General features: G+C 34.7%; 3 protein-coding genes across 3 annotated transcripts in view; 2 read left to right on the top strand and 1 right to left on the bottom strand.

Moving 5' to 3' along the window:
- EDA25 (CCAAT-binding factor) overlaps positions 1-27,227 on the bottom strand; it is a 226,388-nt gene that overhangs the window by 49,239 nt on the left and 149,922 nt on the right. The window contains exon 9 of the mRNA XM_089813725.1: positions 16,686-16,844. Coding sequence (XP_089669851.1) covers positions 16,686-16,844 — 159 coding nt within the window. The remainder of the gene's footprint in view (positions 1-16,685; positions 16,845-27,227) is intronic.
- LOC149572604 (uncharacterized) lies at positions 1,242-2,258 on the top strand. Its single transcript, XM_089812291.1, has 2 exons — positions 1,242-1,878; positions 2,018-2,258. Exons 1-2 carry the CDS (start codon positions 1,256-1,258, stop codon positions 2,256-2,258), a joined length of 864 nt encoding a protein of 287 aa, XP_089668417.1. The 5' UTR covers positions 1,242-1,255.
- Positions 2,370-3,937, top strand: LOC149572603 (uncharacterized). The gene is made up of 4 exons (XM_089813724.1): positions 2,370-2,518; positions 2,660-3,060; positions 3,198-3,603; positions 3,738-3,937. The coding sequence occupies exons 1-4, from the start codon at positions 2,374-2,376 to the stop codon at positions 3,800-3,802; spliced, it is 1,017 nt and encodes a 338-aa protein (XP_089669850.1). The 5' UTR covers positions 2,370-2,373; the 3' UTR covers positions 3,803-3,937.

The raw sequence follows: 27,227 nt of genomic DNA, 5'->3' as shown, positions 1-27,227 counted from the left end.
TCTCAAATTCAGTCAGTTGCTCATCTGTCAATAAAGGATCACCCACATGCACATCTACATCCTCACCATCAAGAGGAGCAATCCAATCTACTAAATATGGATCAATGTCATCCATGTCAAGTACTTTATATGAAGCTTGCCCTTCCACCTTTTTGTGCAAGGTAAGGTTATACCTCACAAAACAATCCGTCGTTGCAGTCATCCATTGCCAGTCAATTTGCAGTCACTCGTCGCCAGTTAAAAATAAAACAAAATGAAGTTGAAAAATTACCTAAACGCCCAAATGGTATGTCGGGCCGGCAATTTTTGTTTAGCATATTTTATATTTTTAAAAAGTTGACATGGTCAACAATTTTTTCCCCTTTTCATTGCACAATCTGGCTATTTTTTGGCAAATATTGCCACAATTTTTTAGCATAAATTATACAGGAATAATGGGAAATTTAAATTGGCTTGGGATTTGCTGCGCGATATATTGTGATTTTTTGACAAATCATTCTTTTTAACTATAATATATATAAATATATTATACATACATACATATATATCTATATGTATACTACATATATGATATATATCATAGTTCCAAAAATCGCCATGAAATCGCCGAAATCGCGATAAGATTCATGGCTCCCGATTTTTTTGGAATCGGAAATCGCTGGTGGCGATTTTTTCTTGTGAATCGCCTGAATCGCCAAAATCGGCGATTCATGGCAAAAATCACCATCGTGAATCTCCAGAAATCGGCTGCGGCAGCAAGGATAGAAAGTTCAATTTTTAAAAAAAAACACATGTTTTATTTGCTTTCTAAGTTGACTTTCCTCTTTGTTATAACCCTAAAGAGCCTTCTATTTGCTTAGTATGAGTAGAAGAGAGGAAGAGTGAGAGAGAAAAAGAGAAAAGAGAATCCATAGGTTTCCAACCGGCAAGAAGGAAGAGCACCAAAGAGATCAGAAGTCCATTTGGGGAGGCCATAAATTGCATTGGGAGCATTAAGGAGTCAATATCAACACTCCTCAACTCATTTGCAAGAGGTAAGTGTTGGTTTTTTTTTGCATGTTAGTGTAGTATGCATTTTTTGTTAAATTTTTTTAGTGTTCATTTGCAAATCTTGAATTTTTTTATTTTTAGTTTTACTAAATTGCAAACTAGGGTTTGTTGTTTTGTAGTTTTTGTTTATTAGTTGCAAACTTTGATTTTTTACATGAATTTTTTTATTGCAGCAGCCCTTTGCTTTTATTTTCCAATTTCCACAATGGGTAAAAAAGATGAATGCTGGAAATATAATGAAGAGTTTCCTGGGAGAACCAAATATCAAACAAAATGTATATTTTGCAAAGAAAAAATAAATTCGGGAGGTATCTATAGATTGAAATACCACATTGCTGGCATACCTGGCCATGATGTCACAGTTTGCACTCAACAAACCGCTGAGGCAAAACGCTCTTGTTTAGTGGCATTAGAAAAAATTGAACAAGACAAGTTGACTAAGAAAATGCAACTTGAAGGGTTAAGAGGTATTGGCTCCCGTGCTCCCACATCCGCAACCGCATCTACATCTGCAAGTGCATCTGCATCAGCTTCCGCATCCGTAGGTTGTGTTGGGGAGGGTTCTTCTAGGCCTCCTTTTCATCCTAGTGCTAGTGCTCATGTGAGTGTTAGTGGTAGTCGGTCTCATACTGAGACAGAGTCCAACACCAACCTATTGCAGCCTAAAGTGCGGAAAAGCAGAATGGATAGTTACTTTGTACCCCGCACTACTCCTGGCTCCCAACCCACGCTTGAGGGCATGGGTTTGAACAAGGAGATTCATGATGCTGCCAGAAAAGAGATTTGCAAATTCTGGTACTTTTGCAACATTCCATTTATTGCAGCCAGGTAATTGATTCTTTTTTCTTTGTTATCTTCAAAGTTAAAGTTAAAAGTAAAAGTAAAACTTTAATTATATCTACTTGTTTTATGATTTTAGTTTTTGACATCTAAATTTCTAATCAATATCATTATCTATTTGTGACAGGACTCCTTATTGGCAGAACATGATAGATGCAGTTGCCATTTGTGGTCCGGGGTTTAAAGCCCCAACTGAGGCTGAGTTGAGTGGATACCTCCTGGAGGAAATGGTTGAGGATATGAGGCATGAGCTTGAGGACAACCGAAAGGAGTGGATCGAAAAGGGTTGCACCATCATGACTGATGGTTGGACAGATAGGAGGGGAAGAACACTCCTCAATTTTCTTGTATCCTATGGAAGTGATTGATCATTCTACTTTCCTACATACATAATTTTGAATCGTGATTGACTATTTCAAATTTTGATTTGTTGATTGCTAATAGTAATTATAATTCGTTGTTTTGTTACTTGTAGGATATACCATGTTCCTCAAATCCATTGATGCTTCTGCTCATGTAAAAAACGCCACATACTTATGTGAGGTTATTGAGGAAGTTATAGCAGAGGTGGGGGAACAACATGTGGTGCAAGTGGTGACGGATAATGCAGCAAGTTATGTTGCTGCAGGTAAACTTTTAACTTTTTAAGTTTTGAAAATAAATTTATTTGAATTTTGAACTTTTTCTAATTCTGACTCAGAATTTCTAAGTTTCCTAAGTTCTAACATGTTTGAAATTTGAATTTCTAATTATCTTAAAATTGTTGTAGGCAAACTTTTGATGGAGAGGCACCCCACCATATTTTGGTCCCCTTGTGCAGCACACTGCCTTGACCTCATGTTGGAGGAAATTGGCAAACTTGAGTGGGTCAAGTCATGTGTGGAAAGGGCAAAAAACATATGTAAGTTTATTTATAATCATTCATTTGTCCTTAGCACAATGAGGAAGTACACAGGAGACAAAGAGTTAGCTCGTCTAGGGATCACGAGGTTTGCCTCGAATTTCATCACCTTGCAATCCTTGTTGACATCAAGGGATGATTTGAGGAGCATGTTTGTTGGGCGGGAGTGGATTTCATCTTCCTATGCTACGACCACTGCAGGGATAGATGTGGTGGATTGCATATTTGATGATGATGGTTTTTGGAAACCTGCTAGAGAAATACTTAAGGTAATTTTATTGCAATTTAACATTTAATATTTTACAGTTTACTATGCTAATTGTTTAATGATTTAGTTTTACCTTATATTATTGAATTATTCTATGTTTAAGTTTTGACTCAAATTTTTGTTTTACTTTATATGTAGGCCACTGAGCCTCTTGTATCTCTCCTACGAACTGCTGATGGGGAGAAGCCCTCTATGGGCTACATATATGAGGGCATGGATAGGGCCAAGGAGGCCATTAGAGCTCAGTATGCAGGAGTGCAGGAGAAGTATGCCCCTATTTGGGACATCATTGATAGGAGATGGCAGAATCAGCTCCACAGACCCATCCATGCAGCAGCTTACTTTTTGAATTCGGCATTTTGTTTCCGTCCTGACTTCAAGGCGGATGAGGAGGTTCTCACCGGATTATATACAGTGATCCAGAGGTTGAGTACTGATGAGGATAGCAGTGCTGCAATTATTGAGCTTGATAAGTTCAATAATAAAGAAGGGCCACTTTTCTCTAGCAGGGTAGCCATAGATGCTCGGGAAACAATACAACCAGGTAAAAATTAAATAATATATTCAATGTTCATGAATCTAGATTCTAAACTTAAAGTTGATTATGTAATTTTAGAGTTAACTTGTAATTTGTAATTTGTAAATGAGACTAATTATTTTTATTTTCCCTTATTTCAGATAGATGGTGGCAAATGTTTGGGCCACAACCCCAAAACTTCAAAAAATTGCCATTCGTATTCTGAGTCAGCCAAGCAGCGCTTCTGGATGTGAGCGCAGTTGGTCCATGTTCGAGCACATCCACTCGAAGAGGAGAAACAGGTTGACAGTGCAGAGGTTGAATGATCTTGTCTTCGTTCATTACAACCTCCGTCTTAGGATCAGACAGATTTTGGGCACTGACTCCTCTTCAATCATTCTGGAGGAGATTGATCCAGAATCAGAGTGGCTCACAGAGGTTGTAGATCCAGTCTTCACTGAGGAAGACCGTGTGTGGATTGACCAGGTGGATATAGAGGCTGAGGCAGCTAGAGCACGTTCTTCAGGCATTGGTAGACGCACACGTGCACGCACAGACACAGGCCCTAGCGACATTCGTGAGCCCATCTTATATGCGGGAGATATGGCTCGACAGTCCTCTAGGACCTACATTAGACGCCTTGCTACTAGGCAGATTGGATACTCAGAGGCTCAGGCTGAGGCTGTAGCCGAGCTTGAGGATGATGTTGAGGATGATGATGACTATGAGCCTGAGGCTTGAGCTAGAGCCTTGTTTTTATATTTTGTTTACAGATATTGATACTGAATCATTGATAGACATATGTTTCAAAGTTTCAAACTTTCATGGATCTTCATCTTAGATTCTTACATAAATTTATGATTTGATGTCTTATGGATCATCTTACATACATTCTATGATTTAAATCATTATGATCATTTGATTTCTATTTACTTCAGCTAGCCTACAATTTACATTTTAGAATCTTAGATAACATAGTTACGTATGTGATGGATTTTATGTTTCATGTTTATGTATGTTAAGTTTTAACTTCTATTTGATGATGTTATAGTGTGCTTAAGTTATATTCAATAAAGGGTGCATGAAATAAGTTTTAAATTGTTAAAATCTTTAAATTTAAAGGGTTTTTTCAAATTTGCCGATTCATCGCCGATTCATTGCCGATTCATTGCCGATTCACGATTCGATTCGGCCTTGCCGATTCCGATTCACGTTTCTTTGATATATATATATATATAATTATTATCATAATTATGACAATACATTGAGCAAATATTATTTGTGATATATGTTAAAACAATAACGAATGTGAGTAAAGATATTAACAAGAGACGTGTCTCTATCGGAGACATGCCTCTTTATATATATATATATATTCATTGAAAGATTAACTTGAAACACACAAAAAATAAATTAATACTATTACAAGTAACAACAGAGATATAATATCATCTTAAATGGAAAGCACAACTTATGCATCTAGGAGATAGAAATTAAAATTAATATTTTCTAAACCTAAATCTGTTCAAAACTTAACATGGTATTAGAGCCATGGCTAATTTTTTTCCCCTGTGAATGATGAAAGTGGTTTGGATAGTCCTTGTTCCCTCTGTGCACAATGAACTGTGATCATCAGGAAACTAAGAAATAATATAAAGGATGTTGTTTTATGGTAGTAGATGATTACGAGTTGCTCTTCATATATGGATTGCTGATGACTACAATGCTCATTGGTTCATTAGATAGGGAAAAAAGGTTCCCTAGCCTTGGACACATGACAATAGGATACACAACCACACATTCCCAATAGCGTCTCTAGAGTGGAGATGTATCACTATAGAAGATACGGGATTATCATATTCATAGACTTAGGGGTAATTACAATCAGAGATTTCTATGTATAGTATTATCCATTGCAAAATGAAGGATCATATTACATCCAAAAAAAAATTATCTTTTAAAATAATATTACAGCCATTGTAATAGTTAGTTAGAAACTCTCGTATATCATGATTTTGTGAAATGTAAGTTATGATTAACCAAATTGATTCATGTGTAATGACTTGTTAGTTGATTATTGTTATTTCAACTAAAAATAAATGCTTATATTTTAAGATAAATGTTAGTGGTGGTTAGCCATTGTGACACTTACCATTTATTTTCTTTTCTTGATATTTCAATTTAAATGGAGTAACATGTTATTATTTTGGAATATGCATTTTTGGTTGCAGGAGCAGATGAGGTGGGGAGAAGCATTGCTAAACAAGATTCAAGGAATGGGGCACCAATTTAGTCCATTATCACACCACCAGGTATGGGTTCTAACTACTTTGGTGAAAGATTTTACGGCTAGGCAACGAAGTATACCTTGGACAGCCATGAGCTACTTGGTCAATATTTATAACGAGAAATATTAAACATTTAATAAGAAGAACTATTACCTCTCTTTTATTTTAAGACTGGAAATGGTCAACATTGTAACTTCTAGTAATATCTATGAATTGCACTTACATGCATATATACATATATGCATGTGTACCTAGAGAGAATATAATGATAAAAAGGAATTATATGTACTTTCAAGTTACACGTGAATAGATATATGTATATGTATGTACAATTATAGGTGGAATTCAATAGCATGATGACATAATGTGTGTGTGTGTGTGTGTGTGTATTGTTTTAAACCATGAGAAAGTATAATGATAATCTTTATGTTTTATTATGACTCCATATCAATGAGCATTGCCACCTTCTTATCAGCATCAAACTTTTAAAAATTGAAAGTATGAAGTTTCTATAACTGATATCGAGCTCTTTCTTGTAACCAAAAGCACGGGAGGCTTTATCTTCCTTCCCCGCGGCTGAAGGATCATTCTTTTTAGTCATTTCCTTCTTGTCATGCGATTACTTTGAACCAAAGTATCTTCTCTTCTTCCGCCCGTATTCTGGAACATATTACCATACTTGATCTGCAGTGTTGGGCCATGCTGATGGAAGCAATATCACCTGGAGTTGTTGCCTCAAGATCACGTCAACGATTGAATTGTTTTCTCAGGTCATGAAACATTTCGCAAGTCTTTTCTTATTTCATGCTATGCCTTTTTCAATGCAAACTTCTCTTTTTATATCACTGCCGAATGAAGGAATATCATGATCACGAGCTTGGTTACGTATATCGGATTTAAGCATTTCTGAGAAGCATCAACCCTGCTCATTCTTTATTTATGACTAGATTCTTCTCTATGCATATCGGATGCATGCTCATAGGGACTGAACTGATATAGATCCCTTAAGACTGAATGCTTAGCAATTGTTTAATGCATAATGTTGTATGTTGTTTAAGGTCTGTTCCATCATTTGGCATAAAGTATTTTTCTGACCTATACAGTGGTAATTGCTATATACCAGCTGTGATAATAATCAGAATGGTATTCACAAAATCTGATTGATAGGATCTCATAATTACCTTGTTTGGAACCAGTCAAAAGAGAATAAGTAAAGTTGTTAATAGCAACGAGAGAGTGAGAAAGAATTCTTTCAAGAAGGATGGTTGTCATTAAATATAGATGTGGAGGGAGCCACTGACTTTAGCTGATCAGTCAAAGGACTATAATTATGCAGTGATGGTATATAATCAAATGAGTATAATTCTAATTGCTCACTCTATTTTAGCGATTAATATGATACAATTTAATTAGGTATAAAAAGGTCACATCCATAGTTTGGCAAAATTTGTTTAAGTGGGACCCAATCCTTATTGGGTAATTTACTAGAGTCTAAATGAGACTGTCCTGGGCATACCAGCAGAGAGAAATAATACATTGAAGGACTTTAGTCTTTAAATGGTAATTAACAATTTTTGAGCCAATATTTTAATGTGTGGTGTTGCCACGGGCCTTCAAAACCAGAGATAGTGAAATGAATGGATGAACTCTCCATGAATTCATTCATAAGAACAAGAGGATTCAATTAAGGGATGTGCTCCTTATTGCTATTGATATTGTGAAGGGAACATTGTTGTTAGATAAATATGGAGTTGCACATGGAAACCTGAATATAACAAATACTACATTGGACAAGCAAGGGAATACATCTATTCAGATATGTCTATTAATACTGGAAGAGTCACCATCTTCTCTTAGCATTGATTGATTGTTGACAAGAGTCATTAGATAATAAGGAGTTATAGGGGTACCTTTGAGATTGCAACACTCGTGTATTTTGGGATTCCCAAGAGGGTAAAGTAATGTGGATTTCATATAATTACAAATGCCAACTACAATTTGTATAGCATTGAGTTGAGATGGTAGAGAAATACAAATTAGATTCTCACATACATGAAGAAAGGACTCACATCATGAAAGCTGTTGTTGGGTATTTGCTCCAAAATAATAAGATAAGTATTTCCTAGGTATTGTGGATTTCATATAATTACAACTGCCAAGTACAATTTGTATAGCATTGAGTTGAGATGCTAGAGAAACTACAAATTAGATTCTCGCATACATGTAGAAAGGACTCGCATCATGAAAGTTGTTGTTGGGCATTTGCTCCAAAATAATGAGATAAGTATTTCCTGATTACTATATCTTCAGTATTACCCTAATTTATTTGTTGTGGTCAACCTCCTATTTGTCCTTCTACATCTATTATGAGAGCTATTTGCCTTGATCTTTTCCTTGTCTCTAGGGATGTTCTTGCAAGAAAAGAAGAACAGCACATCAAGCATGCTACCAAAATATTGTGTAGGACTCAATCTTATGACAGTTGCTCCAAAGTAGTTTTGGATCTAGGGTTCTTTACTCATATGTTGATCATGCTAGATAAAGTGAGGCTATTGGAACAAAATATCCTCTACGATTGAGATTATGAGTTTACTTCTATAGAAAGAGGGAACCTGACATTTCATTAGAGGAAACCTTGGATGAAGAAGTCAAGAGGTTGATACATGAATTTGGAGCTTCAAAATGAAATCTGATTATCTTTAATGTTTGGTGTTGCCAAGCCTGAAGATCAATTCACAATTTAGTGCATTCACTCATGCTACTATGAATCAAGGTATGCTTTCTTAACAGAGGGAGCAGATAGAGGAAATGCTTTAGTTCACCTTTAAGATCTTGGTCATATTTATTCAAATGGAGTAGACCATTTCGAGATGGACTCTCCAGCAATCAAGAAACTGTAGCAGTCAGAGGAAGATGATTCATGAGATGAAGTTCCATATGCACAGATTAAAGACCTTTATGCTATTCATTCAAAGTATGTTATTACTGAAGATCTAACACCAAAGGTGAAGTTCGTACATTATTGAAGATAAGCTTGGAGTTATAGATTGATGCCCTTGTTGAGAGGGAGAGTCAACATCAGTGATTACCTGAGATGTACCTTAATGCATTGTCTCTATAAGAGAGAAGTTTGAGGTCAAAACCCTTGTTCCACCCTCTAATATGATTCATGGTGGATGTCATGTGAGTTATTAAATGATCTTATGAGAACTTTTTGAGAGGTGACAACCTTTCAATAAGTTTACTTGTGGTTACTATTGTGAGGTGGCAATCTTAATAATAGTTTAACCTATTGTCATGATGGATATCATTTGGTTGATATCCTTGGAGATCATTATAGAACATGTCTCTTATGTAACCTTTGAAGTTACATTACTGAGGTATGGCATGGTGTATACTGTGAAACGTAAAGAGACAGGTCAATGTTGAGAGACAATGACCAGTGGTGGATAGAAAGAGTCAAGCCAATACTGAGAGCTTGAGACCAATGGCAAACTAAAAGAGGGAAAGCAGATTGACAAAGATGCAATAAGATAGGTGTTTATGTCCATAGACTATGGCTAACGGACTGAATGAGAGGTCTATGTTTTAGACTATTGTTGGCACACTAGGGAATTTGTGGACTAGCAAAAATGATAAATCCAAACCATTCTAGAACTCTTGTCTTCATTGTATCCAAGTAAGCTTCACTATGTCAATTTTGTTGTTTTATATGGGTTTTTAGGCTTCATTTGAAATAGTTTATCACTTTATAGTTAATAGTTAGGAGATTAAGTAACTAATTCAAGTTTTATTAACCTTTGGATTCAATATAGATTCTACTTATAAATATTTTTTATAAATTTATAAAAATATAAATATTAACATATCTGATTATTAATTAAGTATACATTGTTACAATTAAAATTTGTTATATTAAAGTAAATATATTTAAATTAATCAATATTGTACAATATTTTATTACATAGGCAAGAGCCTATAACACAATGGTAACTTGTGAGCCTCTTATCTAGAAGATCTTGAGTTCGAGTCTACTCAAGTTTAACACATAATAATAATAAATCTCAACAAATTAAAATAATTAATCTAAGCTTCAACCCATTACCTATCAATATGTGTGAGTGTGCATGCATGTATGTATTATTACCTTAAATTTTACAAATATATATGTTTAATAATATAATTATATAAAGATAGATAATGCATTTTTAATTACTAGTAATCGATGTTTATAAAATTACAATTTTACAATTTTTATTTTATTTAGTCAAAGTTGCCAATGCGGGTGCAAGAACTAGGTGCGCAGATGCAAAATTAGTTTGTTTGCTTTTTTGTGTTTTGCTTTTTAGGGGTGGGGTGGGGGCGTTAGATATATGCTGAGAAATGCAAGACATATAGAAAATTAAATCATTTGATAGCATGATACTTCACCATTAATCAAGATATTTGATAGTTCACAAATATTTAAATTAAGTAATAAGTCATATCATATATGTCTATGTTCCTGATTCTAATGCAAAATTTAGTTCATGATTCAATGCTTATCAATCAAGACAAAAGATTCACTAATCAAATCCATGATCATAACGATTCTCAAGAAAATTCACGCCATCATCTCCAACTACTACAAGTCCAAAATTATTTGAACCCAAAATGGTTCCACTTGTACTAGATGCAACATGTGTCATGATGTTATCATCATCATCATCATCATCATCTACAATCAAAGTAAGATCCTGAAACATTGCATCCAAGTTGACACACACAATGGCTACATCCCAAAGCTTGGTCGCCCCTTCTTTGTGATGATCCTCCATACATGACAAAAGATGCAAGTTGGTATGAATGTAAACCAAGTCCTTAGCTTTTTTTTGAGCCCAACCAGTTACCCTTCACTGAGTGGATAAAGGAGTATGCACTCTAATTCATTCAAAAGCATAAGAACTTGCAACCTAGACAATACTCATAAAATTAAACATACAAATGAAAAGAAAATGAAAAAACCTTTGGCACAAAACTGTAGAATAAAAGCGGTAAACAAAAAAAAAAAAACTTACTTATGCGAGCATCTTAATTGTTAGAGGTTGTAGATACTTAAATAGTTGACCCTAGAGCTACCACCATGTGATAGCTCCCATGTTTACGTCAATTGCAATTGAGCTAAGTTTTGCTCTTGAGGTAAATAAGCCAAATTCTTGTCTAACTTTTTTGAGCATTTCTTCATCATGGAAGAGTCTTGCAAAAGCTTTGTAGCACCCATTACCAACTTCTTCATTTGTATATGGTACTAGTCTATCCGACATTAAAAGTATTTCCTCGCTATAGTAACTCGGAGATAAGGCATATGCAAGGAGGTGTAACGAGATAGTCATTGTTTCCCAACGATGATGAATGATTGTTTCCGCATTATTGCATAAGACATCACATTTGTGGAGTCATTTGCATGTGTTTGTAACTTTGTATGACAAGTTTTATCTTCTCTACCATTGTGTTCATTGCATCATAGACATCCATCAAACAAGGTTGATTTGTATCAGCAATGCGGAGCATAGTCATAGGCTCGATGAAAGCCAATAAAAATTGCACACAAGCCCACCAACTGTCATCCAAGGCCAATGTTTTGACCTTTAGGGCCCTCTCAAAATTTGAAGCCCTATATATACACCCACTAGTTAGAAATAAGCATTTGGCTCAAAGCCCCTTGCACCTTGACAAGTTGTCTCATAACAATGGTACGAGATGCAAATTAGGGCTCAACAACCTTAGCAAGTTAAAACAAGATGTCAAATAAATATTAAGCAAAGTTATATACAATTTGATAATTGAACACGACATACAATTAATTTAAATTAAATTAATTAATTAAATTTAGTAATTACACTTTACCTTCACAAACACTAATTTGGAGAATGGTCTAAATATCAATTGCAATATTTGATAGTTCCTCACCAACATCTATAACTCTACCCCCTCTTGGCATTTTTGTTTCATCCAATCTATTTGAGTGACAATTTGTTGCATGACCAAGTTGAGGGAGTATACGATGCACTGTGTCTAAAAGGTATGGTCACACCGACCCTCAACCAAAACACTTGCACCCCTACAATTTTTGGCATTGTTCATAATCACTTGGACCACATTCTCACTACACACCATCTCTATGGCCGCAATGAGAATTCTAGAAATAAATTCTAAATCTCTCACTTCCCCTTCACAATCAACCATCGTTAAAAGCATTGCTGCTTTGGGGAGCACTACAATCAAATTCATCAATAATTGATTTCTTGTATCTTTCCATCCAGCAGAAACAATAGAAACACCCGAAGTTTTCCATGAATCTCTAATTGGTTGAGGAGATCTCTCTACAGAATTCTTTTCTTTTTGCAATAGGGTGATACACACCTTTTCATACCCAAAACTTGTGTAATCACTCTGTGCTTTATTGATGACCCATAAAATGAAGTTTGACAAAGGAATATGAACTATTGAATGCTTTGCCTTTGTTACTTTCACAATAATTACACTTCCAAATATTTGAGCCACCTCTGGAAACCTATGAGATTCTTGTGGTATGTCTCCATAAAGCAAATCTTGCATCAATTTTAAACTATCGACTCCTTGCCCTCCCATTGAACTTTGAATAGTAGTGGTGGTCATTCTTGCAAAATAAAATCTAATTTCTTGTTATGCCTATAATAAGAAATTAAATAAATTTAAACTAGAGAAAGACTATGAACATCAAGCATACAAGTGCAAAAAATGATAAAAAAATACTAAAATAGATAGCTAAACTTGCTTCTTTATTTCTTTGAAAAAGAATTTAAAACAAGCTTGAACAATTTCCTTACAAACTTTAAAAATTTATCAAAATCTCAAAAGAAATCATTAAAGCACTCAAGAATGGGATCAAATGCTATCTTAGATACTTAAACATCATTTGTCAAAGCTATCACCCCCACAAACGATCGTCTTCAAAAATAATAACCTTGCCTTCGAAAATGCCAAAATAGAGACCAAATGAGAAGAGAGCCAACCTACAAACTAAACGATTCAATCACCTATTTCAAGGTTGTTTTACACTTTACAAGAAAAAAAAAAAATGTTATTTAGCACATATTTAAATGTGCCTTACATCATTTTACGTCAAAAAAATATTACTTTGGTGCTTGGCCCATAGATGCTCATGGAGGCGCCCAAGTGCTATTTGGATGCCTCTTAGATGCACTTTTGGGAGGCATCCACAAGGCACCAGAACAAGTATTCGACTCCGCCCACCTCTGCATCCCCCTCTAGACTAGCAAGGAACGCTTTGTAACCAAGTATTTAGTTATTACAATATTTTAAAAAAATCATTAATTTTAATATTTTCTTTTCTTTTGAATCTTTACCATCATTTAATAAAATAAAATATCATATTAGAATATTTTTAATTAGAGTAAAGATTTAATTATTTAGTGCTATATTATTTTATTTTAATATTAATATAAAAATATATAAAAAATAAAGAGTCTACAACCTACAACACAATAGTAAGTTGGAAGCCTCTCATCTGTGAGGTCTTGGGTTCGAGCTTAACAAATAATAATAATTAATCTTGACAATAAACATTAATTAATCTTAACAATAAACATTAATTAATCTTAACAAATAATAATAATTAATCTCAACAAATAATAATAAGTAATCTCGACTTTAGCCTATTACCCATCAAAAAAATTAAAATAAAGTATTTTATTGAGTAGCTTTTGGAAACCAATGAAGAAACAGCAGGTGGACAAACACTAGTTGGTTTATTTTATTAAAATGTTATTCCATTCAATGTAGTTAGAAATTCATTTTTTTCACAATGCAATTCAAAAAGTTGTAGAGTTCGGCAAAGGGAACACAACACCGACAACTCTTTTGCAAAGGTCAAAAGATAGAGTGACTAAGAAATTATTCCAGGTCAAAACCTTGAGGAAGGCAATAGGTCACACTATATTGAGTGATGCATGCTCAAATATATGTCAAAGCCCATTGATCAACATTTTGGTGGCTTGTCCTTAAGGTTTGTGGTATTGAAAGTGATTGATAGCATGATCTGAAAGAAAACATCAACATATATATTTCAAATATTAGAGGAAGACATTCTTGAAGTAGGGGTGGAAAATGTGGTTCAAGTGGTAATTTATAGTCCGGTAAATTGTGTGGGAACTGGAAACTGATTGTAGAGAAGTACCCACAAATATATTGGAGTCCATGTGCAATCCATTATTTGAATTTCTTGCTTCAAGACTTGGCGAAATTCCCACAGCTGCATGAAGTAATTCATAAAGGTGGGGCATCTCCAACTTTCAAAACAAATTATCATCTCGTAGAGTCTTTGCAAGCAGCATGCATGCAGCGAGTTGTTGAGGTCTTGTGACATAAGATATGCTTTAGTTTACATCACACTGAAAAGAGTGGTTGAAGCGAGAGCAGCTTTGAGATCTGTTATTTGTTCCAATGATTAGGAAAGTTTAGCTCTTTCTAAATGTGCCAAGGGGAAGAACGTAGAGAGAAAAAATTATATAGCAGCTTTTGGAAGAGTGCATCAAAGGTTTTTAGTATATGTGAGCCGATTGTTGATGTATTTTGTATAGTTGATAGTGACACTCTTTGCCTTGGTATGCTTCGTGAAAGTATGGGTTGCGGTAAGGAAGCTATTTAAAAAGACCCAAATAATATGCAAGAAAAGTACACAGAGATATGGGAGACATTTGATTCCAGATGGAAAACGAAGCACACCTTTACATGCAGCTGCTTTCTACTTGAAGCCTAAGCCATTTCAAATTGATAGGCAAGGTGACTATAAAATTGTGGAAGGGTTTTATTATGTCATTAGCAGATTTGAACTAGATACAAGAGTTGCAGCTATAAACAAAGAACAATATTGAAAATAAATGAAAGCAAAAGGGATATTCGGAATAGCAGCAGCCAAATATGATACAGCATGAGATGAAGTACCTGCTTATAGATGGCGGTGGGTGCTGATACTGCTGATGACAGTACACTATCTGAGCCAAGTGCTCTTGATGACTTAGAGCTTTCTTGAAGTTCTAAAGTCTTGACATTGATTGTGCCAATATGACAAATAATAACATATTCAGAATCGTGATTTCACATGTTTCGTATGGTTTATATTTTATAAATGTGTCATCTTTTCATAATGATTTCAATCTACTTAGCAATGTTAGACTATTTTAATAATTATTGGATATATTATTTATATTTAAAAATAAATTAACTTCTATAAAATGAATTTAATCCAAACTTTTACCCTTGCCAAACTTTATCTTAATTTTATGGTTGCCAAACTCAAATTTGAATTTGAACCTTGTAACTTAGCTTTTGGTAATCCATGGGTGCTAATGTATTTCAATTTTTCAGTTTCTTGGTTTTATTAGTATCCAAAGGGAGGCTTTAATAAATTATAAATCAATTCCAAGCATAAATTTCTGATAATATATTGGCATGGCAAAACTGCAAAAAGTATTAAACTGAGTTTAATATGCATAACACTTGGGAAAATCTTGGTAAACTAAAAAGTGATTAAATATTCATTTTCTTTTAATTTTTAAAATGGCACCTAAACAAAAGCAAAGTTTTTTTTCAAATAAGATAAATTTAATAATGTCCAACAAGAGACCAACAAAGGGTCTAAGCGCCAACAAAGAACAAAGCAGCAACCCAGCACAGAGCAGGAGCACCAAATGGTGTTTGGAGGAAACAAGCAAACAACAAAGAGACTAAAGAACCAAACAAACAACGAAACAACCAAGTAAGCATAAACCACCAGGTAAGGCAACCCCACCCACCGGCTGGTCTGATCAGCTGGGAAGAAATCGAGAAACGGTGAATAGGCCATAGGGGAGGAGATCCCCAGCTGTCTCTCCGAGAACTCATGACAATGTTATTAGAAGAAAACTGCTGATGAATGGAAGCAGAAATGAACAGACTCACAGCTCTCTGAGGCCCAAACTAGGTATCTAGTGCATGTTTGGTGCACTGTATAGAGGAAACCACCGTAAAAAAGGAGGTGATAAGCTGGTCAGACTGAAACCTCTGGGGGAGGAGCTGCTGCAGGTGTGGTCCTGAAGCCTCCATATCTCCTGGAGGTAGAATGAAAGGCATCTCTGGTCTGTGTAAATGAAGAAGGCTGCGAGAGACTGAGACTCCCGAAATAAGCAGTAGAATCTTCCTCCAATCTCGTAGTATACGGGGCAGTGGAATATGTGCCCAAATGTTTGAATTCATTTACCTAGTAGTTTTATATAGGTTCAACTATTAAATAGCTTGCAAATCTCTCAAGAAGAAGTTAATCACAAAGTTTTTCCCGGCATTTACCAGAAAGCTTGAAAAACACCTAGCTGCAAGATCAATCTGCACTTACTAATACTATAAGAATACAAAATTGCCAAAGTTGATTTGTCGGCTTGTCTTGCTTATTCAGGGAAGATCGATAAACAGCTGCCAAAACAAACCATACAGTATTGTACGTTCCTATTAAAAGACAAATCATAAGATGCATACTTCCAAAAAATAAATATTTAATTAAGGACTGCTACTTACACAGCTAAAAATTATAAATAAAATAAGCCAAAAATTCAAAAATTAACTTTCTGGCTTCCTAGTTTAGAGATGTGCCAGTTTCTTGTTCTCCATTTCAAACTCCCGTACTTGTAGTCACCCCACATTATCTTTTAACAGAAATCTTTATCTCCACTTAAAAATATTTAGGTTAATTTAACATTCTTCTGGATAAAACAATGTCCAAAACGAGGGCAAGCAGAAATTACGTACTGTTAGTAGTGCACTCAGAAGCCTGGAATCGATTTCAACAGGAGTTTCTGTCAAGGACTCTGGCTTCTTTTTCTTGTTTAGTATATTATTTGCTTTCTCCTTAGAACCTTCCCAATTCTTTCCATCTTTTTCTGCTTCATTATCCTTCGATATCAGCACCTGGAAATCCAGAGGACAAGTGACAATATGCCTAAAAGGTTAAATATATATATTTATATATAGAAGACAATGCTCAAATTATTTAAGGAATCAATTATTGAATATGTCTCCATGTAAATTGCACATAGCTAACACAACATCTCCAAGTGCCAAATCTTAACAGCATTCTACATTCTACTGGATGCGAAGGCTGAAAATTAAAGTAGTACAGAAAAATGATCACTGCGGGGACAATAACCACATGAAACATGAATATGTGAATACTTCTAAACTCCTAATATTGTACATCACTTTATTAACTCATCCATGAGAGAATATCTTATAAATATTTCCAAACGGCACTACAATTAATGATGCGAGCTATTTTGCATACAATGATTTATTTTGTGTGTCATAAACCAGAAACCTCCATTACAGACATCCTAATAAATGAAAATACTGAGCTTTTAAGATAATCCTAATCAACATCCTACAAAGGAAATTTTTCAGTAACAACACTCCATTATAAATTATAAATACCTCTAGAATTTCCACATTAACATTATAATGTTCCAAATTTTCAAACTGTGCCATATCATCAAAAAATAATTTCCTCTTTGGATTGTCACATGTTTCTGCAGAGAAAAAATATTTTGTAGGGTTTAGTTGTTTTTTGAAAGAAGCTATTTCATCCAACTCTTATTTTCTGTGATTGTCGTATGAGCAGTTCTTTGAAGCAATTAGCAATAGCGAAGACTCTATTTGATTTTACCCACATCCCTTGGTGTGATTAGAATATTGAACATCATTTCTTCGCAAGCATTTATGGGAACAAAAAATATTAAGACCATGTGCAATCATATCTCATATTATCCGAAGGAAATATTTGGAGGCTTTATTAACGTCTTGAACCAAAGAAATATATATCAAGCCTTAACTGCTAAGCCATCATCACGTTCGCTGAATAGAGAGGATCTTAAATTTTTGGGTATCTTGTGTGTTTGTCGTGAAAGAAATTCTCTTTCACAGAATAGCATAGCATCAAGGAGATATAATTTTCCAGTTGTGTCGTGTTTTCTTGTGAGTAGCAGAAAGGGAGAAAAATCATCATGCAGAAACAAATTAATAATGGTCACCGGTGATAACGAGTGGATGAATAATGTCATGTCCCCTTTTTGGGACATTAGAAAGTTAAAGACATATTCGTATAATACTAAAATTGACTTTGAGAGTGTGGATTCAAATTATAAAAGGTCAATTTTATATTATAAAGTGAGCTAAAAATGACAAGGAGAGATAAGACGGAAAGCTAGGAAGGGAGCCGAAGAGTCACTGCTGTGAGAATGAAAGGAGAAGAAACTCATTCATTTGGGCATGCTTGATTTATGATTCAGATTTCGGTTCTCTCTTACGAGAGTTATTCGGAAAGCCAGTGTGAGGACGTAGCCCCTTGTGCCTGCAGACAGTAGACGCAAACCAATTGTCTGTGGAGACATCACTTCAAGTGTCTAGTATGCACTTACAAGTTCTTCTCTTAGTGTTCCAATCTGACTGTAAAACTGTGTTTAAGATTGGATTTTGAATGTTGGTTATTGTATTGTTGTTGTACAATGCAATAACATGTCTTGAGGAATTTTATGAGAGTTTACAGATTTTATACTATTGATTTGTAATGCATTTTCATATGTTTGAATCCTGAATATTTTGGAATATCTACTGGTTTCTATTGTTGTTTTGTGATACATCTGCCTATGTTTAAGATCTGAATATATTTTAAGGGAAAAATCGAGTAAATATTGGTTTAGGATATCTCAAATAATAAGTATATATATACATCAAAAGGGTTGAAATAATAGATGGTTTTGTAAATAGGACCCGACCCCTTAATGATCTTCTCTCGACAGGAGTAAAAATTTCATTAGAGTTTGATATGCAGAAGGACTAACATATTTGATATTTTCCTCAAGTTGAAAGATATTTGAAACATTGAAGGAGGGATAGTGTTTCTGTAGTGTCGAATGAATGTAAGCATTCATGAAGCCATCTATTAAGAGATTCTTTGGGAACAGATGTTACCACCAGTGGAATTAGACAACAGCCATGAAGGTCAAGAACTGACTCGTAATTCTCTGAAAGCCAGTCAGTTAGACGAGAATTGAAGAAACTGTTTGAGAATATTAAACAACATTTTCCTATGGAGTCTTGGTGATTGTCGTGTGTTTGATTGTTGATGAAGAGCCTGTTGTATACAAGAATTATTTTGGGAAAAAACAAGAAATCTGAGCAGTTATGAATACAGGAGAAGAATCGACTACAAAAGCTGGGGAAATTTACTCTTCGAAAGCACCATTTGTATGCCAAGGAAAATATTAATATTGTTCTTGAAAGGATTTTTTTTTGCACTGGAACATTATAATTCAAGACAAATATTTGACGCAGCAATAGTTTGAGACAATATCGTGAATACCAAGTACTGGGAATTATAACCATCAAGCCTACAGAGCTGTTGAGAATCCTTGCAATCATTGTGCTGCCCAAGGTTATTAAGAGAAATATTTTATCTATGATATGAGAGTGTTGTTACGAGAAGCTTTATTTGAAGAAAAAATGTGGGCTCTAAACTATTAAAAGTAAATTATATTAGAATTTTATCAGGCCCCTAGTGAACCATAAGACTAGGCAAAAGAAGATATTTTGAGCGTTCCATAAAGTGAAATATTAAAACAGTTTGAAATTAATTTTGGATCGAACCCTTACAGAACGACCTTTTGATTGGCTGGAAGAGTATGGTTGGAAGTTTGATTCAAGGTTTGGCAAAATAAAATTGTGTGTAAGCTGGTTCCATACATGTTTAATCCAAATTGAAGTGCCAAGTTGGAGGAAATATTAGTACACATCGATAAATTCCTTAATACCAATAAGGAAGATCACAGGTATTTGTTTTTATAAGGCGGGCCTTGAAAGTGATGACAGAGCGCTTGCATGGTTTGATGTTTCACATTCTATCTTGTGAGTCCGTCGCAGATTTTGGCAGACAGAATTGTAATGCACACAACCTGATTCTCCAGCTACTTAACATTGAAATCGGGATTTTGCTTCAAGATTAAAATTTGGATTTATACTCCAAACCCTGTGACATGGGGCAAGCATGCTCTATACTCAAGCAACCAATATTTGGTAAAGATTTTCATTGAATTGAATACTCCAACCTAGTGGCAGAATACGTGGGAGTCCAGATTCATCTCATATACTAGTGCAAGGAGCTAATATTTAGCCAACTGCAAGGACTAATATTGCCTTTGCAGAGGATCTACCCGACTGGAGAGTTATAATATTTTAAGAAATGCAACAAATTCATCATTGGCTGTTCAATTTAAAGGAGCCATCAAGACTCAGTGTAAATGTTTCAGTCTGGGAGACGTAGCTCCGGGTGGAGTGTATATATCTGCATCCAAGTTTGCAATCTCTGATATGTAGAAATCGTGGCGTAATGGATATTGTCGATACTTTGTCAAGGGAATAATAGTATATATTGAATGCAAGTGTTGCGGCTTAAACTTGGTCTGTGAAGTCTTCAGTAACCTAAAGTGAGGCTTTGGAATCTCATCTACCCCATTGGTGCTTTTTTTTTAAGGCAGTAAACATACACCAGACACCAGTGACGTTGAATATCATATCGTACAGGCATTTGCACCTCATATTGTGTAATGCGGAATACCATATCATTAAGCTAACTTATTTTCCAAACCCACGTTTGCACTATATCATTTATATTGACACTGACTTCTGTCTTACTTCCATCGTTGAACATATATCGCCTCTTTTTTTCCATAATGATTTGTTGTCTATGAACTGCTTAAGTCTTTATCTTCAGGCTGGCGTGTATTATGTGTTTCATAATATGGAAATTGTATTGAACTTTGTAAGATCATTGTTGGCAGTCCATAATCTTCTCTATTGATTGAATACACATCGACCCAATGTCTTAATAATTTATTTTCTTGACTGAACTGACAGCACCTGTACTTCTTCCTGTCTTGATTCCTTTGGACTTATCGCAGCCTTCCATGGACTTTCTAGATCACAGTCTCTGTGTTTGTCATGTTATGATATGTCTTCAGCATCGCAGAACATTTCATGGTGTTCAGCATTCATTAATGGTCTCTTTCTTATCAACATGGCTCCTTTTGACATAGTTTTCTGATTGTCATTTTACTGGAAAACATATTCTAACTGCTGAGTGATATCCAAACAATATTAGTGTTCTGAATACACCTGACACTGCCATGTACAATATTAGAGTTTGAAATAATATCTGCTACAACTGCCATATACACCTGGCTTCATTGTTGATATCTATTTTCAGTTCTTTCTCATATGTGTCTCTTATCCGCACCCCTAGATGGTCCTCTAATGACATGGCAATTTGCTTAAATGTTTTTTCATACTGCATCTCCACTGTATTATCACCAACAGCATATTGTATCTTTGACATGTATGTTCTTTTGCTATTTAGTATCCTTTTCACGTTACTGCTTTTGGCTTACTGTGGCTTTGCAATTCTTGTGAGTGTCATGCTGATAATTGTCTCTGTTGCATGCATACTTCTACAAGTCTGTAAGTTCTCTCATTATTGCTATTAACGTTTCTTTGTATTTGTCTTATACTAATAATTCTGATCTTTTCACTCAACAGTAAGTTCTTTTTATCTTGTGAACAACTGACTTGTGCCATCAGAGACATAACTCATTTCACATTTGTGAGTATTCTATCACTTTACCATTCTTTATATACTATTGGCTGTCCTGCAGATATAAAACTTGTTCACACATCATAGCTTTGACTTCTTGTAATTTATCCCTTCTAATATCGTATTCATACCTTTGACATTAACGATGTTTACTTGTAGTTTTTATGCTGAAAAAAACCTTTGACATCAATGACAATACTTACATCAATTACGTCAGAACTGAAGTCACCATTGAGTTTTAAAGTGTGATCACCCTCTGATATGATTTATGGTGGACGTCATGTCAGTTATTACATGATCTTGTGAGAACTTCTTGAGAGATGACAAAAACCTTTGACATCAATGACAATACTTACATCAATAACGTCAGAACTAAAGTCACCATTGAGTTTTAAAGAGTAATCATAACACTAGCCAAAAGAAGATATTTTGAGCATTCCATAAAGTGAAATATTAAAACAGTTTGAAATTAATTTTGGGTCGAATCCTTACAGAACAACCTTTTGATTGGCTCGAAGAGTATGGTTGGGAGTTTGATTCAAGGTTTAAAGTGTGATCACCCTCTAATATGATTCATGGTGGATGTCATGTGAGCTATTACATGATCTTGTGAGAACTTCTTGAGAGGTGACAAAAACCTTTGACATCAATGACAATACTTAACATCAATAATGTCAGAACTGAAGTCACCATTGAGTTTTAAAGTGTGATCATAAGACTAGGCAAAAGAAGATATTTTGAGCGTTCCATAAAGTGAAATATTAAAAGACTTCAATTGTTAATTCATAAGAAGACTTCAATTGTTAATTCATAAGAAGACTTCAATTGTTGGTTTGCACCTAGATTACATACAGAGCATTTAATACTTCTTCACTATCAAAAGCTTCCATCATTGTTACATCCCAATTTTTGACCTAGCTTGAAATATAGCCGTTGAGGTTCACATGAAGTCAATTGGCAGTTTAATTTGATATAATCTAGCGAAATGGTAAGATAGTTAGTCGTTATGATTTCAAGTGAAGATGACATGCTAGTTATTCGTTAATCGCAAATTCATAGAGTTAAGATGAAAGGTTAACTGTTATGATTATTTATGAGTAAATAATATATAAATTAATTTCCAAGAATTTCCTTGCACGAAGCATGTCGAAGGGGAGAAAGCATTGTCAGAAAAGAATTAGGCAGGGCATCACCATCACTGGGCAGATGGGTAAAGGACCCAGCCAGAATATGTCTGCGGGACTTGCATGAGTTGTTTAATAATTTAATTAAAATAATTGGGATAAAATATTAAACGTATCTTAAAGGATTTCAATTTACCTTTCATTATGCTATTTAGATAATAATTTGTATTCATGCATTTAATATAAAATGTTTCAATAATTTAAATAAGTGATTGTAATAATAATAATGTTTGGTTTATAATACTTGAATTATAATTTCTTACGTTTAATCAATTTAATATTTGACGATTTGAACCTTTCAATTATTTTATATAAACACAAAATGACACCCTTACATTAAATTTCTAATCCTATAAAGCCACTTTGTATTTACATATTTTTAAACTTAATTAAGACAATAAAATAATATTATCAATTGGACCCTTCATCTTTCCTCCCCTTTTCATTTTCTTTTTCCCTCTTCTCATATTTGTTCTTTCAAAATTTAGAAGTCGAAAGGAAAATCTTGTAACGGCAGGAAGCCGTAAGGTCAGGTTTAATTATATATATGTGTGTGTGTGTGTGTGTGTGTGTGTGTTGGCCTTGTCGTCTATCGGGCACCTTTGATATCTGTCTCATATTCATTTGCAATACGTCCATCACCTTGCTCAATCACGGTATCCTTTACCCCTGAATACTCACATTCTTGAAAATCTAATTGTCGACTGATTCTGCAGAAGATCTGAAGGAGGCAAGCTGAGCAAAGAAATAGTGAACCTAACTGTAGAGCCGTGGGTCAAGTAAGGAAGTGTTTTCAAGTTCTTCGTCCATATTTCAATCATAGGTTTTGTCCTTCCTGAGTCGGTTTTGATCCAAATCTTAATTAATATTTAACACAGTAATAATCTTGTTGTTTTTCCTTACGTTCTGAATACTTGTAAATGCCTTAGAATCTGTATACATGGTCACTTATTATGCAGTTTGGTGTTAATAATGTAAGCCAACTGTGAAAGTGTTAAAGCTCAAATAATCTTTTATCTTCTTTCTGCAGTAGTACCGATTGCCATCACTTTGAAATATCTTTGAATATAGAATAATCCATTATCAAACTGTACATGCCATAATCTGTAGATTTTTCCTGAAATGTTTTACTTCAAATAATTATGTTTAATCAATTTAAGAACAATGTTCAATTTTGAATACCAACGAATTTCATAGGCTGTAAAGTCAAAATTTTAAAAATAGGTTCATGATATAATGGTTCAAGCATAGATACTCTTTAACTTTTGTTACATTGTTATAAGATCTAGGTTTGATTCCCACAGTTTGTTTTGTTTGGTAGCTGATGACCCGACAGGCTTGGTATTTTCCAATATATGTTTTTGCATACTTTTCTGCTTCTACTACAATAAAATTGGATCTTTATGCCTGAATGAATAATCATCTATCCAATTACTGAAACCAATATAATACAGACTGAATTGGGTTGGTCAATAATAGATTTTCTAGTTCTTGGAAACTGCCATAAAATCATAGATGTTCTTTATTCATAAGGGTGTATCAAATCATGTATAAAAGATATGGAATTGCAATGATAACTATGAACAACTAATTCAGTTCAGAATGTAATTCATACCCTGCAAGAATGAAATTATTATCATGAATCCAAACACCATGGAAACTCACCAGGTAATATGGTAAAGAGGAATTAAATAATTAGACATTCAATTTTTGAGATCTTTTAATAACATAATTATATGATCATGGTTTGTGAAATGTTGGATGCATGTATAATTGCCAAAACCAGTTACTCTGAGAATTCCTAACAGTTGGGGCTCACCCGACTGTGTAGTCAAGTAAAAGGGTGGCGAGGTGTAAGAGAGGAATCGTCGTTAGTATGAACCAGTATCAGTTATGACATTTCTATATTTATCATTTAATATGAATTAATTAATAGCTCATGCATATTCATGTTATGATGATCTCCTGCTACCAAGTCCTATGGCGTGTTTATATCTTGAAGTTCAGTGGATGGTAAGATGTTCCCTGTCAATTCCGGGTAGGGAGGGCCTATCTCGTTAGAGATCGTGTAGGGATATATTGCGGTCCGAGGTTGGATGGTTAAGCCCCTGACAATGCTTCACCTTTCTTAAAATGTTGAACATGAGTCAGACAGAGTTAAGCTATGCATTCAATTGTTTATCAAAAAAAGATAAGTGATCGGAAGGAAAAGAAATCCGAAGCCCTAATTGATTGGGTGACAGCTGGAACCTTAAATGATACAGTGGTATTGGAAGCCCTAGCTGAATCTGTGGTCATGGAAGCCCTGAATTCAATCCGTCGTCGCGGAAGCCCTAAATTGAATCCATGGTCGCCAAAGCCCTAAATTCAATCCGTCGTCACAGAAGCCCTATATTGAATCCGTGGTCGCAGAAGCCCTTAAATGAATCCATGGTATTGAAAGCCCTAAGTGAGATAGCGGTACCAGAAGCCTTAAATGAACTGAAGGTAAACAATGCCCTAATTGAAACAGTGGTATGTGATGCCCTAATTTAAAATATGGTGGTATTTAATTGAAATTATCATTTGATTTTTAAGATAGTGGTTTTTAGATGGTAGTTGTCATATGAAATTGTTATAGTGTATTTGTGGGCTAACCCGGGTGGTTACAGAAGCATCCTTAGTTTGTTTTTTAACTCAGTTTTCTGAGGTATGTGATTTTTAATTTTTGTAGTAATTTAATTTGATGATACCTCAAGTATTTAGAAAAGAAATTTTGTTTAACTGTTTTTAACAGTATATCTTTTCACTTATACATGATAGTGATTTAGAGGAGATGACATTCAAGGATGATGATATTTTGGGTGAACAATCAGAAATTGCTATTCATAATGACAATGATGATGAACAATTCTTGAAGGAGCAGTTGAAAGTCGCTCAAAAAATGATTGTTGCTGCCTTAGTGAGCTATGATGATACTCATGTTGAGGATCTTCACATGAAAGCACAAATGGAAAAGAAGCAAATGGGAATGGAAAGAGATTCATATGTTGCTGATTTACAGGGCATTAAAGTAGTCTTGAAATCTTTAAAATCGGATTATTTATGCCTACTTCCAAACAGGGATTACATCTTAAATGTTGATAAAAATTATGTTGGTCAATTAAGGAAAAAACAAATGAGGTTAATAAGCTCAATAAGGAGAGGATGAAGTTAATAAGCTCAATAGGGAGTTTAAGGATGCTCGAGAGGCCTTCGATAATATACGAGTTGCTCTTCGTGAAACAGAAAATCTGATTGTTGTCGCCAATTAATAGGGAACAGGCGGATAAAGAAAGGCCTGAGTTTTTCCACAAAGTGATTAAGGAACTACTTAAAGAAATCAAGCATCAAATTTTTGGATCACATTCAGTTGATAGATAGTTCCTTGTTTGAGGTATATGCTGATCAGACATTTGATAACCCACTTTTGAACTAGATGAGCACGATCCTCCTGATTTACATGACAAGGATGATATTGATTGCAGGATATGGGACCTAGGTGTACACACTATTGTTGAGTCTTGGTCACAGGACTACTCTGGAGAAGATTTTAGGAAGATGCACATCTATACCCAGGATCAGATGGATAGAGTGGTTTGGGATCCAGGAGTTGATAGGATTAGTGAGTTACCTTTTGAGGTTTATGACAAGTTGCTACACAGTTTTGGCCCTGGAGCAATTTTAATTAGTGTAGTGCAGCAGATGGGTGTAGCAGTGAGTTTCAGATTGGTTTGCAGAGCTTCAAGCAGATTTATATGGGATCCCTAGATAATTACAGGATTCATGATTGCTTGAGGAGAGCCAATCTCAAGGCGTAATGTCCCCGAAAGGGGACATTAGAAAGAAAAAAAGTTAAATTTATGAAATATTTAATTGGCTTCTGAGAGCTCAGTGCAGATTAATAAAAGGGTAAATTTAATATTAAAGGGGCATTAATAAGAGACGAAATGGCAAGAAGACAAGGAGAGGGGGTAGGGGAAGCTGAAGAGTCATGGCATTAGATAATAAAAGGAGGAGAGATGGTTTCATTTGGATATGCTTGGATATTGATTTTGTTTGAGATTTTTCTTGGAGAAATTAAGGAAGCATCAGCTTCTATTCAGGATCAGAGGATGCAAACTCTCAGGTGCTTGGATGGATTGGATGTAGGCCCAACTCATCATCTGTGGTGAATTCGTGACGAAGTTCACAGTTGCATTTGAAGTTCGTTTATGATTATCCAATTTGACTGTTATCAATGTTTTTACAATTCGATTGTTATTGTATTGCTGGTTTATAATGCAATAACGAATTCTGGAGTATTTATTGGTTATTTACTGGGTAATGTTGCTGGTTATTATTGTACAAATTCTTTGTTTATATTTATGCATTCTTTTTTGACAAAATTTGGGAAGGATTATCCAGGTAGGATATTACAAAGAAACATGTCTCTAAGGGTGGGAGTCATGT

The sequence above is a fragment of the Cupressus sempervirens genome, chromosome 2 (genome assembly GCF_028749045.1).
Source record: "Cupressus sempervirens isolate cs-2001-9-10 chromosome 2, ASM2874904v1, whole genome shotgun sequence".
Classification (NCBI taxonomy): Eukaryota; Viridiplantae; Streptophyta; class Pinopsida; order Cupressales; family Cupressaceae; genus Cupressus; species Cupressus sempervirens.
This window is presented reverse-complemented; position numbering and strand designations above follow the sequence as displayed.

Coding starts and splice junctions, on each gene's coding strand:
- LOC149572604 (XM_089812291.1), top strand. CDS start 1,256: ATGGGTAAAAAAGATGAATGCTGGAAATATAATGAAGAGTTTCCTGGG. Junction 1,879..2,017: donor ATTCCATTTATTGCAGCCAG/GTAATTGATTCT, acceptor TATTTGTGACAG/GACTCCTTATTGGCAGAACA.
- LOC149572603 (XM_089813724.1), top strand. CDS start 2,374: ATGTTCCTCAAATCCATTGATGCTTCTGCTCATGTAAAAAACGCCACA. Junction 3,061..3,197: donor CTGCTAGAGAAATACTTAAG/GTAATTTTATTG, acceptor CTTTATATGTAG/GCCACTGAGCCTCTTGTATC. Junction 3,604..3,737: donor TCGGGAAACAATACAACCAG/GTAAAAATTAAA, acceptor CCCTTATTTCAG/ATAGATGGTGGCAAATGTTT.